The sequence below is a fragment of the Urocampus carinirostris genome, chromosome 17 (assembly GCF_059441175.1).
Source record: "Urocampus carinirostris isolate Australia breed hairy pipefish chromosome 17, RoL_Ucar_1.0, whole genome shotgun sequence".
NCBI classification, from domain to species: Eukaryota; Metazoa; Chordata; class Actinopteri; order Syngnathiformes; family Syngnathidae; genus Urocampus; species Urocampus carinirostris.
The window spans coordinates 17,369,204-17,385,220 of NC_142365.1; the positions used below are offsets into that span (position 1 = coordinate 17,369,204).

Below are 16,017 nucleotides of genomic sequence, written 5' to 3' on the forward strand. Positions count from 1 at the left end.
TAACCTAACTTACCTCGTGACTACTCAATATTGCCCCGCACAAATGATGGGAATTTAGGATCTCTTTCAGCTCTGCTCACGAGAAAGAGTCGGCTTCAAAACGGTTCTTCAGATTTTTTTTTCGTTTTTTATGATAAATCAACGATTGAATAGAAACATTATGCACCAAATTCATTTTGAAAATCTATTATGCTGCTTCATTCCACTACCCTTTATTGTTTCAATATGCATAATGCAGTTGACTTACCTAATTCAAACCTTGAAATTCTTTATACTAAGCAAATGAGAGATAGAGCTATGGAGAGAAAAGTCTGAAGAAAGGAAAATAAATAGAGAGTGAAAATGGAGAGAGAGCGCGAACAAAGTACAGCTGGGGAATAAAAATGGAGAAAGGATGGAGAGAGAGAAATTAAGAGAGAAGTGGCAAGACAGATCAAAATGTAAAGGGAGAACGAGAAATTCACAAAGGTTCAGATGGAGAGAGAGAGAGCTATGAAGAGAAGGGTGTGAGGAGAAATGGCGAGAGGAAAATGAATAAAGAAGATGGAGAGAGAGAAAAAGTGGAGCTGGGAAATAAAAAATGGAGAGAAAGAAATGGAGGGATGGAGAGCAATTGAGAGGGAGAATAGTGACGAGACAGAATGAAATGTGAAGAGAGAGTGAAAGAAAAGTGGATAGTGAGAAATGAAGAGAGAATTGCGGAAAGAGAAAGATGAATTAAGAAAGATGTTGAGTAATAGAGATACATTGAGAAAAAAAGAGAGCGAGCGATAGAGGGCTATGGAGAGGGGAAGTATGAAGAGAGAGAGAGGAAAATAAATTGAAAGAAATTGGAGAGAGTGCGAGAAAGAAGTACAGCTGGGGAATTACATTTAAAAGAGATAGAAGGAGATTAAGAGAAGTGGCGAGGCAGCGATCGAAATGTAAGAGAGAAAGAAAATGGAGAGTGAGAGAAATCAATTCAGAAAGTGGTTGAGAAATGGAGGGCGAGAGAGTGAAAGAGAGAGAGAGAGCTTTGGAGAGAAAGGTACGAGGGGAAAGGGAGGAAAATGAGTCGAGAAGATGGAGAGAGAAAGAGGTAGAGCTGGGAACTAAATAATGGAGAGAGAGAAATAGAAGAGAGAGAAGCTGCGAGTCAGAGAACGAAATGTAAAGAGATATATAGAAAGAAAAATGGAGAGTGAGAAATAGAAAGAAATAGGAAAAGGGAGGGATAAATTGAGAAAGAAGTTGAGGAATAGAGATACATTGAGAAAAAAAGAGTAAGAAAGAGAAAGGGAGCGAGATAAAGTGTTTTGATGGAAACAGGCTCTCCATTCACTTCAAGTAGCCGGTTCATAGAGCCGTTTCGTTCGCGAACGTTGCTCCGTATTTTGGAATAGTATGAAAGCATCTGTGGGGAATGCTTCTGGCGTCACATCTGTGTGGTGGACATTGATAACATTTCTTCTGTCTATTGTTTTAAACAATGAAGCCTGATTTAAGTTGTTGCTCTATTTGCTCTTGGTTATGTTTAACTTGCATTAGTGTTGTGCAAATACATATTGCGGGTATTAATAATTGTAACCCCTCCCCCCTCAAATTTCAGGAAAACAACCCACGTCTGTAGAATTTTATTCATAAAAGCTGAATTTATAGAACTTGAGTATTCATTCCATGAACACGACTCAGTATATGGCGCGCCCTAGTGGACATTTTATGTAAATGCAACATATAGATACAGTAATCCCCAGTATTTCACATGGTTTGCTTTCCAAAAAGGTTCCGCAATAGTCAAAACCCGCCATGTAAAAACTTTTATTTATTCATTAATAAACACTCTATTATTCCACTATAAAATGAACCCAAAGAACAAACCCGATTTACAGACTCAAGTATTTATTTAGCAAAAAAAAGATAGGTTTAAGCCAAGCTGTTAGCATCAGCACCGCTTTTGCCTTCTCACCGTCGCTTCCCCAATCACTTCTGGAACCCGATAATAATCCACGGAGCACCCGCTGGTGATCACTATTTATTTGCGCTCGTATGACTTTCCTCAGAGTTGGATTTAATTGGTGAATTTCAATGTTACGAGACGCTAAAAGCTAGCTGTCGCTAAGCTTCCCAGTTTCTTTGCAGAGGAAACGCCCGCCCGCTGTTTGACTGACAGCAAACACCAGCCAATCGCAGTCGCGCACACTGACAGTCACACGCACCCAACTGCTGTCCATCTGAACACAATGCATGATACATTGATATCAATGACAAAAAAGACCAAATCAATTCACTTTAAAGTTCGCAAAGGAGTGAACCAGCGATCATCGAAGCACGAAGTAGCGCAGGGTCTCTGTATATCCAAGAAATATATATACATTTTAATAAAAAAATCATGTACAATGTATTCACATTTTCCCTGTTAGTGAATTTGGCAATACCTTTAAGTGGTTCCCAGTGAAGAAGGGTTGGGTTTCAAGTGCCAGTGACCCTTGTACCCGGCAAGAGATTTGCAGCCACAATCTCACCTGCTGCCGTTTCAGGAAATAAAGCTCGGCTCCACGGCCAAAACACAGAGGCAGCTGTCAAAAGGTAAGCTCTCGTGGGACATACAAAGGTACCGTTTGATGAAAATGGAATATTTTGCGTAGTGGGTCTCTTCTCAGTACAAATTCATAAAAGTACACTTTAGTTTGTGATATTTTTAGCTGGTATTGTATCATATTTTTTTGTCAGTCGAAAATGTTTTAAGGATTCATCAAACCAATATATTCCTATTGGTATTTTCTAGGTTGAATGAAAGATGGACATAGATTTGTGTCTCTGCCTGCTGTGTGTAACTGGAGGTCAGTATATTAAGTTTTCTGGTGGGGAGTCGGTCGATTCTGTTTAGAAAATTTGCATTCTGGTTAAGGTTGTTGGGGAGTAGAACATTCCAAATTCAAGAACTATTTGCATCCCAGGAGTATTCCTACGGATTTAAAGCTGTTTTGTGTTCAGGACACACAAAACTAATAAAAATAATATATCAAAATCAGTATTTTGGCACTTTTAACATTGTGGTGCAAATGTACTTTTTAAAGCGACACTGTGTAGTATTTAACAACCAAGTGTCACTCTATTGTGTCCTGCAACCGAAAACGAGTGCTACAAAGCGCACAGGAGTAAGTCAAGTCAGGTCACAATTATTTGTATAGCCATTAATCACAAAATGTTTCACAGGTTAAAATTACACCATCCCCTGATCTTAAATCAACATGCCAGCAAGGAAAAACTCAAAATCTTAGCACGAGGAAAATGAGAAACCTTGAGAAGGGGCCTCACAAGTGGTAATCCCCCTTCCAGGAGGACCAGGGTGCAATAGATTCAACAATTTGTTCCAGAAGATGGTCAGAAATAGTACTGAAATGCTTCCATACACACTGGTCAAATTTTTTGGGTCATAAAGAAAGGTAAACAATACTAAAATAATATCGGCCTGTTTTCCATTCCATTTCAACTTCACAGCCCACCAGTTTTCTGAAGCTGAGGCATAATTAGCGTAGCTGAGAAACTCGATGTCATGATCACTAACCTTTGAAGAGACTGTGTGTATTATCTGACCACTAGATGTTGCTGTTTGGTGTAGTGTAACCACAAACCAGTACGAGAAAGCACAAGGAAGAAAGTACGGAGGCTCGAAGAGACCAAACCGCACAATTCTTCTCTCGTTTGTTTGCCACCCCTTTCCAAACATTCTGGGTTTTCAGGGTCACTTAAAACAGCAAGATGGTGAAATGTTTATAAATATAAGTAAAATATGATCATAAACAGTACCCGGATGCTTTTTTTACACACTGGTCAAATGCTTACATACACGTGTGTTAAATGCTTTTATACACACTGGTCAAAGGTTTGGTTCACAAACATAGGTAGAAGATGGTCATAAACTGTTTTAGAATGCTTTCATACACACTGGTCAAACATTTTGGTTCATAAAGACCGGTAAAACACGTTCATAAACAGTACTGAAATAATATCTGCCCATTTTCATCAGTCTAAACTCCTTAGTACCCCAACAACCACAGTCCAATAATTCTGAAGCAGAGACATCACTCGATTTTAATGTTCACTGAACTTTGAATGGACATAGTGTATTATCGGATCTGTACGCCGCGCAACCAGGGGGAAAGCGATGAAAGGAAGCTGACAATTTTTGAATTTTTGAATATGTGTTCGGGTGACATGGCGGATGGGTGGTTAGCTTGCAGCCCCACAGTGCAGAGGTTCAGGGTTCAAGTCCAGCTGCCATAACCTCCCTGTGTGGAGTTTGCATGTTCTCCCCGAGCTTGCATGTCAGGTTAATTGGCCGGTTTTAATCGTTCCTAAGTGTGAATGAGCAAGTGTGTCTCTGTGTGCTCTTCGACTGGCTGGCAACCGGTTCAGGGTGTCCCCTGCCCACTGCCTGAAAATGGCTAGGATGGGCTCCAGCACCCCTGTGACCCCACTGAGGATAAGCGATGCCGATTGGATTGATGGATAAAATGCATTAATTGACAAAACATAATAACATCATATGATTCAGATTTTTTTAGGCCAGCAGAGAAGGCCTTGCAGGCCCTGGCAGCCCACCACTAGTCCCTGGGGGGGAAAAATGTTTCGCAGACCCCTGATTTACACAAAATTGATGAGCTCCTGGAGGAATTCTCAAAACTGTAGGTGTATTAGGGACTATTTTTGAGGCTTCAGTGTGGCAAATTAAGTCAGATGTGTAACACGTGGTGCTCCATTAGTAAAAGTGACTAGTTTCCCATTATCAAGAGTCTGCACCGCTCAACACCACTCAGACTCTATAAACAAATAATAATCCAAACACATGCGGTCCAACAGGTTTCTGCTGTTCAAGGCTGTTAATTGTTACCTTTGAGTCATTCTCAAGAGAGATAACACTGGCAACAAATGTACTCTTTACAACAACTACATGTTTAAAACAAATTTATGTACAATTGATATAAGAGTGCAATAAAAAAGGGAAATTAACTACAGGATATTAGAAACGTGTTAAAGTTTCTTTTTCGTAAAAACATTCGTACATGTGCCTACATACCTTAAGCAAACATGAGAAATGCCATCCAGCATTCTTTTTGATCAAGAATGATGGAAAGGTCAGCCAAAGTTTACCAGGCATCTGTCGCGTCCTTAAAGGGACAGTGTGCGTTATTCAGCGCCGCCTGGTGGTAAAACACTTCATTCATTTAAAAACAACAATATTTATCTAAATAAGCCTGGAAAGGGAATTACCTCTTGTGCGACCCCTTCTCAAACTTTCTAAATTATCATAAGGCTGAGGTTCTTTGTGGTTTTCCTTGCCCTCATGTAGGTTTCAGATCAGGGGATGTTGTAAAACTGATCCGTGCAGACTTTTTGTGATCAAGGGATATATAAATAAACATGAAATGAAATGGGAAAAAAACAACAATTAGGAAAAAGTCACTTACAAACATGCATTTTTAAAAATACTCATAGGTCAAAACTTAAAGGTGCAAATACATTTATTTGACGTAAGAAGAGGCTCACCCAAAGGGCGCTGACATGTTTGGCGGCTATCTTGCTTCCACAGAAAACCAAATAAATAGGTAGAAAAAGAAATGAATAAGACCAAAACGGAAGAATTCAAAGTGGGGAAGAGGAGGGGAAAAATGGAAAAGAAGCAGAGAAAAAAACAAAACGAGAAAAAAAGGGTAAGGGATTTGGTTAGAGCCAAGATTAGGGTAATGGCTGTAACAAGGTTTATGGTTTTGGTTTAAAATTCAAGGTATCTTAACCGGGAATTGAACCCACAGTGCAGGCCAGCCATTTTACCAGTTGAGCCACCAGTACCTCCAACCATAATCCTAATTCCAACCAAAACCAAAATATCAATCAAAATATCAAAATATAGAGTTACAGTATAACTAAAGTATCTATTAGCACTGGTAGCTCAAATAGTAATATGCCTGTAGTACACTCACTGGGTTGTAGGTTGTATCCCCACTTGGTAGTCAAAGGGTTAAGGTTTTTTTTTGAGCTATGATTTTGGTTCCTCCAACAAAAATCTTAGATCCAACCAAGACCCTACCACAATTATTCTTACTGTCATGACTGGGGATCTCTTGAGTGAAATCTAGGCGTTTTCGCAGTTAAGCTTCCAATGCTGTTTCTGACTCCAACCAACACTCTTACCATAACTTGAACCCTAACTCCAACAAAAACCGTAACCCTAGGTCCAACCAAAACCCTTAACCCTAACTCTAAAGTTATCCAGGCTAATGCTGAAAGTCGAGCCTGTTCTGACATATTTACGGCATGCTTTTTTTTCTTCTGATTTTAGGGCAGAAGTCGTGGACACGGGGATATTTTACTTCACGTTTTTGTTGCGATACTTCCATTACCCATCAAACTGCTGACGCGTTCTTACGCCTTCTAGAAAACCAAGGTGTTGCCAACACAAATCTGATTGGGTAAACCAACATCTTTGAAGCAACACTTACTTTATGCCACAGGGCATTCAGAGCTAAATGTGAAGGCCTCCAGGTAGAATTCTGGGCCTGGCAACACGCAATGGCTGAAATGTGATTGGTAAAATGCTTTGATTTGAAAGCACACATCTGTGAGCAGCGCAACTAGAAAGGAGAAATGAAGGGAAGCTAATGAAAAGTTTGGAATTAATAAACATCCTTGGGCAAAATATAATTAACATCATATGAATCAGATATTGTTGAGGCCAGCAGAGAAGGCCTTGTTAAAGCGACACTGTGTAGTATTTAACAACCAAATGTCACTCTGACGGCCTACCATTGGTAGCTGCATCATTCACATTACCTGATGGGATTGTATTTTTCATTTTTATTCCAGTGTTTGGACAGATCCAATTGGAACCTCTGGATTCCACAGTCCTCCAAGGCTCAGATGCTCGATTCTCCGCCACTGTGCAAGGAGAGTGGGAAGTCATGACTTGGGATGTCCGAGGTTTTCTGGTGCTCACCGTTCCCAAAAACGGGAACGTTTCTTCCTCCTCGGAGCAATTTTCTGCCTCCTTCTGCTCAGCCGAGGACACAAATTGTGTAACATTTGCTATTCACAACGCCACTCGGAGGGAAGCCGGCCCGGTCGTCTGTACTGTGCAGGGAGACTATGGATCCAAGTCAGCAGTGCTGCATGTTCAAGGTACAGTCAATTATAAATTAACTCTTAAATCCGATTCATTTTGGCAAGTTGATATATCAAAGGAACTGTACGGAATATAGAATGTTCTTACTCATCTTCAGGCTTAAGTCATTGCAGCCTGTTTCAGGGCTCCTTACGTTGCGCGTGCAAGTATGTGCATTTCTTGAATGCGCCTAAATAAACTTTTCTTTTCCAACCTAAGAAACATGGCAACAATTTCAAGCATTTACAAGCACTTCACTTAAAAAAACAGCACTGGTGAGCAATGTTCCCTCTAATTTTCCATGGGTCTGAGCGTTCACACAAAGTCGGTGAGCAACGCTTGAAATAACAGTGAGCCACCATAATCCCAAGTGTGGCAAGATAATTAATTATCAAACATGTCCAAAACTTGACATCAAGTTACATGTTGCTGAGTTTCCGGCAATGCAAAATTGTTTTTCTCTTTTGAATGAATTGACTCATGTACTATATTGCAAAGGTTGTACGGCCTACAAACGTTGTTTGTTCTTACAATTCTTTCACAAGATATCCATTTCTTTTTATCTCCTGATATATTTTGTCGCATAATATTAACATTTTTGGGGGCTTATTTAGTCGGTTGTAAGATACTGAACTGTACATAATCTCATTTTTTAGTGGAAGTACAATGTTGGCAACACGATTCACTTGATATAATTGGAAAATATTTGAATGCAACACAAACTTTTTCTTCTTTTTTTCGGTGGTTTTTTTCTACTTTTTAAAAAAAAATCCTTTAAAAAAATCTCAATGTGTTTGTTTTTCGCGAGCTGTTACTTTTTTCTTTTTGTTCTCTATTTACTTTTTCCTACATTTCTTTCTTTTCTTTTTTTATGGCTTTTTTCTAAATTTTTCCTTCTTTTTTTTCTCTTCCTTTTGTTTCTTTTTTTCTCAGCTTTTCACTACCTTTTCATTTTTGTATTTTTGTATTTTTTGTTCTATTCCCCCCTTCCTTTAAGTCATTTTGTGCATAAATGTACCTAATATTTGGTCTTGTTGGGATTAAAGAAGCAAAAACAACCTGAAGAGCCGATTAGGACCCTTTTTAGTGAGCCGAGCCAAAGAAGCCGGTTCTCGACATACTCTACTAACTTTACTCAACTTCATTCTCCTTCGGCTCGACTTCAAAATACAGCATTTAGGACACAACGTCAGGGGAACCCGTGTATTTTTACCTTCATGCACTGTAACTTTGACTTAAGTCACTTCTTAATAAGTAATTTTGAACCCTCATTTTTGTGCGCTGGCTAGATTTTCTTGTGCGCTGAGAATGTGCGAGCAGTGCGCAATTGCGCACGCGCACAGTTTAGAGGGAACACTGCTGGTGAGCTATTTTCAGAATAGGTCTGCGGGCATGCCAGCTGTCCTTAGGGGGGCACCACTTTGGAGACCCCTGCTCTAATGGTTTTTCATGTATCATCTTAACTATTAGTGGAGTCTAATGGTAAAATGTCAGCACTGTGATCTGGGTTTAATTCCCATTGCAAACACCGTTATGTGATTTTAAATCGAACAAGTTTTAGACAAATAAAAACGACAGCTTTTACTGTAGTCTCAATTTCCTGAACCTAATAGTCCGGTGCGCCCTATGTATCAAATATACATGACAAAAGACATTTTGGGGGAATAAGTCTTATAATCTGATGTGCCTTGGTGTGCAGAAAATACATCAGTAAAAATCTCTGTTGTTCCTTTCAATTAGAAAGTGGTTGGGTCCAGATCCAGGAGGGTGACCTAAAAGTGCGCCGAGACGAGGAAGTGGAGTTCAACTGTCGGACATGGTCTTGGTTCCCAAGCCCTGTTCTCAGCTGGAACCTAAACGAAGAACCTGTGGATAGCGACCTGTACAACAGTTCTCATGTTGCCCACAAAGATACTTTCAACTCCTCCAGCCTCCTTAAATTTAAAGCGGTCAAAAATTCCACTGTGATGTGTTTAGCTACGCTGCAGACGCTAGCCAAGCCCATATCCAGCTCTGTTCATTTAGTGGTTGGTAAGAAATTCAGTTTTTGTTTCTTTTTTAGATACCAAATAGGCCTGAAACTAACGTCTAAAGCAGTGTTTTTCAACTTTTTTTGAGCCAGCGCATGTTTTTTGCAGTGGAAAAATTTTGCGGCACACCACTAACCAAATATGTTCTAAAATGACACTGAACAGTATGTTTAATTACAATATAATTTATAATACCCCCAATTTTTACAGCACAGACACTTGACAATTACCTTATATTTGCAGAAAATGATTCATAAATGTTTTATAAAATTTTACATTTGAAAAAGTGACATTGGATAATTTCTCACGGCACACCTGACGATCTCTCACCGCACACTAGTGTGTCGCGGCACAGTGGTTGAAAATCACTGGTCTAAAGTATTCCCTTGGTTATCGCGGTTTGCGGGGGTGCAGTGCCCCTGCAAAATGCGAAAGAAAGAAACCATATACTTTAACTTTTCATTATCAAACATTTGTGAAAAAGCCCCAGGGATTTACTTAAGAGTGCCAAAGACCCGCATGTGGCCCCTGAGCAGGTTCAGCACGTAGAGAGGTTCAAGTTTGTTGGCGATAGAAAGTATCATCCTCTTTTTAGCCAATCAGAATGCAGAACACAATGGACGATGAAAATCCGCAGTGAACCAGCAATAACTAGCGCGGTCGGTTAATTATTAGTGTTTTCTTAAATTTAGCATGAAGATGATTTGATCATGGGGCAAATGATAATAAACACACGAAAATGGGTACAATGAAAAACGCGTGTTTTATTGATTGTGCTCCGGTTTTGTAAGAACATTAAATTAAAAAATGCCCTATCTAAAACCAATCAGGCACAGTGCTCAGTACGTAGAGACATATCTCCATATAAATAAACATCTGTCCATTTTTAAGGGGCAAGCAAATACATATCAAATCAAGTAAACAGTTTTTAGCAACTATGGAACAGTAAACAAAACAAATGTTATGTGCATTTTGTTAAGTGCATTCAGTGGTCAGCAGCAAAGTCTGTAACAAAAGTACTTAACGATTTTCAACAGTTTAAAATCAAACAGTTTTAACAACTAACTTTATATCGTTTTAACCACTGTTTTTCGGGCAGGATGAATTTAATTTCAAATACATCTGTCAGAAATAATGCTCAAGCTTTCATTCATAGCAAAATAGTCACGTCTAAAATGTACAATGCATGTCATCAAAACTGTATTGCCTGGATTGTTACTTGAATCTTGAGGAGGGGAGTTAGACTCCGTCTTGCTCAACTGTTCGACTCACTCTTTAAATGTTGGCGCGTCACCGATCTACTGCTATGATTCGTAAGGTCTGCTTTGCAAACTTTACTGGTACTCTTTTTATCCAGGCTAAAACGCTCCAAAACTTTAAAAGTTCTGGATTGCTTACTTGATGTTCACGCCGCCATTTCTGTATGTTACTGCTCGAGACAGAGACGTTATTGCCCATGAGGGACTCTCAGAGGAGATTCCGGTATAGTCATGAAAACAGGACTTTCTCTGTTAGGCTGACGTGTCAAGCGACAATATTCCGCAATTGAAGTCATTGTCGACTATTGTTTATATTGATTTTTGTCGACAACATTGACTAATCGTTGCAGCCCTAATACCAGAACACCCTTTCTTTTCAAAATGTGTTTTATCGCTAATTCTGAAATATTTTTTGTCAGTGCCAAAGCCAACAGACTGGACTGTCCTGATAGCCGTGGTTTGTGCCTTCGGAGGTTTCGCACTTCTCTTTTTACTCGTCTATGGGATCTTCTTTTGCTATAAAAGCAGGAAAGACAAAGGTAATTCAAGATTTTCAAAACCTCAATGGACATATCATAAATGTGTAGAGTAATCTCCTAATTTGTAGGTAAAGATAATAATAATAAAATTGGCAGTGGTAAAAGCACTTTCTCAAAATGCAATGTTATACAGACGCCCCCCTACTTACCAACATTCGAGTTACAAAAAACGGTAGATACGAATATTTTTTTCGGGATGTTGAAAAATATCCTGACATTGCTGTAAGTTAGATTTTGTATTGTGTGCACTAATTTCCGAGTACAGGACATTACTGTAGTGCTTCTTTCCGCCACTACGGGCGTGTGGCACTGTGAGAGCTCACCCAGCATCTCTTTCTGAAGAAGAAATCCAGCTTTCTCTTCCTAGTTTGTGTGTAAACATTCTGTACTGTATCGCCAGTGCGCTAAGTACTTTGATATTTTTATTGTTTAATGTCTGGTGCATCCATTCAATATGGTTGGTGTAAAGTGTAAAGAAGAGGGGAGCCATTTCTTTTGAAAAGAAAGCGGAATAAGAAACCTTGAGGCGGTTGAAAAAATGGTTGGATCACTTTTTTTCCGGCCATTTTTTACCACTCAGGAGGACGTCTTGAAGCTTATCCTCCAAAAGTAAGTTAAACTTAACTTGATTTATCTTTATAGAGCATATTATTTTATGAAATGTTTATTTTTAGTACAAAATAATACAAATTACTTATACAAGCCTCAGACATGTTTACATAAACCTTAAACATACGAAATATAGCATTGAAGCAACTTACAAACAAATTCAACTTATGAACGATCGTCCGGAATCTATCTCGTTCGTAAGTAGGGCAGCGTCTGTAGTTATAATGTAAAAGCTTTTGCTACAAATGATGCTATCATCTCGTTCCAGAACCCAACTACCAGGATGAAATGACGTAAGGATCTTCATAACTTACTGTACAGTATATTAATTGCACTCTATTTTTTTCTATTGATATATTCCAAAAGGTAATAAGCAGTAAATTACATTATTTTTTTGCGAAGTAAAAAATACTATTAGTTCTGTGAAGTACAAATGATTTATACAGGTGTTTGGAATTTATTTTTTCAAGGATTAAAAAGTGCTTTAATTTTGGTAGAAGTTTTTATTAAATGCTTGAAATTGCTCCCATGGTTCTCAACTAGTTTACTTAAAAATGACTGGTACACTGCTCTCTGTCGGCTTTGCTTTTTGCTATTTGTGTGTTGTATGCACTGCTTTATTCATAAATTGGAAGATACAAATTAACCAGTTGCGATTTTGACAGAGGCAGCACGGCAGCGCAATGGTTAGCGCGTGTGCGGCATAGTTCTGAGGTTATGAGATCGAACCTTCCTGTGTGGAGTTTGCATGTTCTCCCCGTGCCTGGCAGGGCTTCCTCCGGGCACTCTGGTTTCCTCCCACGTTCCAAAAACATACATGTCAGGTTAATTGGCCAGTCCAAATTGTCCCTAGGTGTGAATGAGCGGGCGAGTGTTTCTGTGTGCCCTGCGACTGGCCGGCAACTGCCCACTGCCCGGAGATAGCTGGGATGGGCTCCAGCACCCCCGCGACCCTACTGAGGATATGCGGTGCAGATAATGGATAGATGGAAGTGATGGATTTTGACTGAGTCAGTATTTTTCGGAGATAAAATTGATAATAATTCAAGTTCTGAACTCCCCTTGTGAAAAACGAGGAATTTCTTTGAAAAGTGAAACAAAGTCATTTAGCTTGCTTGGTAAATTACTGTAAAAACATGAAACATGAAAAGGAACTTGTGAGACTAAAGAAAATGTTTTGGTCACCTCAGATACTCGATCAGCCAATTATTACCATGACTGTTTTGTCTTGGACGAGAAGAAACATACTGGGAGGTCGCTGGTTCGCGCCTCGGCCGAGTCATACCTAAGACTTATAACATTGGTATAATGGCGGCGCCCTCTGTTGGCTGCGGCTGCATCGGCTCGCTACAACGGGTCAGGTGTATCGACATTTCGTTCTGTGTACATTGTTACAAAGAATGACAATACAAAGGAAATTAATATTATTATTTTTATATGCTTTTTCTTACCTCTACATTTGAAAAAAAAATCATTTTCTTACCCTAAAACACAATTCTGGTTCTCAGATCCCATGTTAAAAACAGCAATATTTGAAAGTTTTTTGGGCTGAGACTTTCTATAACAAATTCCACATACTATAGAGTTGCATTACTAACATGGAAAAATCATATTTTCTTATTTCTTTTCAGCAAACGAGTGAGGACACAGAGCCAGTTAAGCGGGCTGAGACCACCTGGAAAGAAAGAAGGTCAAGTCAATGCAGGTTACGTGGCTGATGGTCAAACAAGTAAGCTTGGGGAAATCACATCTCATATGTCGTTTAAGCTCGGGTTAACTGACAGCGGACTTAAAAGCTGCAGGAACAATACTCAAGGAGAGGAACATGTTATTGATACTTCAAACCAAAAATCCCAAAACGTTCTTTCACGAGTGGGCCTGGAAGCAGGTCAATCAGGAGAGTAATTGGTTGGGCTGTACTGAGCTACTGTGTAAGATTATCAAGGTAACAAAAAACAAAAAACACAGAATAGCCGCCATCTCGACGTATAATGGAGTTCCAAATCATTAATTGGATGTTTCTTGAGTTGAATCTTTTTATAAAAAACAAAACAAAATAAAAGACCATAAAGTCATGAGGAGAATGTGTAGAGCAGGGGTCTGGAACCCTTTTGCCCAAAAGACCCATAATAACAAAATCATATACAAAAGCCCATTTGTTTTATTTTAGTTTTCTGTGTGACGTTAGATATCTTAGTAAAATTTATGAAATAATAATAATTCATGATCCCGTGTCCCATACCAACAAGAGATGACAACTAATGAGAGCGACGTTTTCGACTATAGTAGAGAAGCTAACAAGCACGTGTATGGTATCCTTGTACACAAAACATGTAGACCTCTGTATTAGGATGTTGCCCAATATCAAGCAGAATCATCACGATATTCCTCAGTGCCTGGTCGTTCAACATCACAGTCATTCAGGCCTATTTACCAACCTTAGAACACAGCGACAAAGAGAACTGAGGACTTTATGCCAATGTTCCTGGTGAAGACATCATAGAATAAGCACCCAATGAAGATACCATCATCCTGCAAGGCGACTGGAACAACAAATCGATATGAATGCTTGTAGAGATTGGAAGAAAACATGTGGAACAAGATGTGAGCCACAAACCAATAGGTAGCGGACAAAGGGTTCTTGACTTTGCTAGCTACAACAACTTGGTCCTGGAAAACACTCTGGGTAACCACAAGAACTCCATGGCATCAGCTGGATGGTATCAAAAGTCAGGTCAACACAGCCATGTTGAACGTGAACCTTGAATGATCAGTGTTAGTACTATACGGTAACTTGTAATGGTGGAGGTTCTATGCAGCTCTTTGAGACTATTTGTGATTTAGGGCCAAACCTTCCACAAACATGATTCATAAGTCATTTTAAATGTAAACTCTAAAATCCTGTGCCAGAACTCAAGAACCCCCATTCCTTCATTGTCTTTCCTCCACTGGTTTGCAGGTATTGGTGACGAGGCAGACAGTGATTTTTGGCGGACGACTTATTCCAATTGTTTTGAGGTACATACTGTATGTTTTTTTTACGCTACATAGATTAAAAAGAAAATGCTCAATGTTTTTTTTACTGTACATGGAATGGTAAAATCAGATTTTAATATTTAACTAATTAACCTTTGCCTGTGTTTCTTAGATGACCGATACAGATTTCCAAAACTCTACAGCAAAAGGCTACATGACCGCCTACAGCAGTGCGGATGGAGACTTTATAAAACACAGGCATGCGACAACTGTGTAAATATATCATTTGCCACTCCAGAGGATGACACCAACTCGTTTGAGAAAGATTTTCTGGGTCCTCACTGATACATTGTGCGAGTTAGTAAACTCAATATTATTTTTGTACATACTTAAAACATTGTTACATAAAATTATGCTTACGATTTTGCTGTCAGATTTCAATTATGATTCAAAAATGGGAAAACCAAAATATTAAAGTATCATTTATTTTTTTAAGCTGTCCTAGTATTGGTATCCTTTGCAAGGTGCCTGATATCACTGCTGTGAAATTTCTGGAACTAGTGGAAAATAATAATTCATCTACTGTTGCACTCCCTAACTTTATTAGTCCAATTGATTTATTTTTGTTTGAAATATTCACTACAAAAACTGAAATTAAAAAAAGAAAGTAATATATTTTGAAAAAAAACTTTCAGAGTAAAAAAATAGTGTATGCAGATAGGTATGCTCATATATTTTTCAATATTACTTTTAAATGAATTTTATTGCAGTGCTTGCAGCTCCACACTGCAAAAAAATATAGTAAAATATTCAAAATATAAATTTCAGAAAAAATTACATACAGCATTTTATATTTAGTTATGTATATTCCCTCCTTTTTTTGTCTGGAATTTTTGTTTGCAGCTTCAGATTGCAAAAGTTCACGTTTAAAGACAAAAATGAGGAAAAAACTCAAATAAGAAAAATGGAAAAATAGAGTTGAATAGGGCAAAGGATACTGTACTTCAAATACTTCAACAAAACAGGAATTTTGTTGCTGTTCTGAGTGATCAAAGAAAAAATCTTTTTGATGTGATAAAACAAACCTTACAACAACTCAAACTCTAAAGACAAACTACCACACAGAGCAACAGGAATTATCAGGAATGTTACTGAAATTTTTGTCCGCTAGAGATTCGTTTATTGGATGCTTATCGGTGGATTTAAGTGGGGAGGGGAGAAACGGGGAGCTCCACATCCTGTATCACAAAAACAAAATCTCTGTAAAAGACATTTTTTCATTTACTTTATGTACTCATCTTACTTTCGATGCGCAGTTTTATTGACTCCAATTCCCCCAAATTTCCTCCGACTGATTGTGCAATGATGTGTCCCCTGGTGTCCCTTGCCCTTTTTATTGACCACAGACTGGTATTAATCAAAGTTTTAAACAGTGGTGACCCTAGACACACTAATCACGCTAC

General features: G+C 38.7%; 1 protein-coding gene across 1 annotated transcript; it reads left to right on the plus strand.

The window, feature by feature from the left end:
* The first annotated feature begins 2,480 nt into the window (after positions 1-2,480).
* Positions 2,481-15,053, plus strand: igsf5a (immunoglobulin superfamily, member 5a). Its single transcript, XM_088321381.1, has 9 exons — positions 2,481-2,565; positions 2,765-2,819; positions 6,847-7,158; positions 8,882-9,172; positions 10,850-10,969; positions 11,847-11,871; positions 13,210-13,307; positions 14,538-14,596; positions 14,727-15,053. Exons 2-9 carry the CDS (start codon positions 2,777-2,779, stop codon positions 14,829-14,831), a joined length of 1,053 nt encoding a protein of 350 aa, XP_088177507.1. The 5' UTR covers positions 2,481-2,565; positions 2,765-2,776; the 3' UTR covers positions 14,832-15,053.
* The last annotated feature ends 964 nt before the right edge of the window (positions 15,054-16,017 follow it).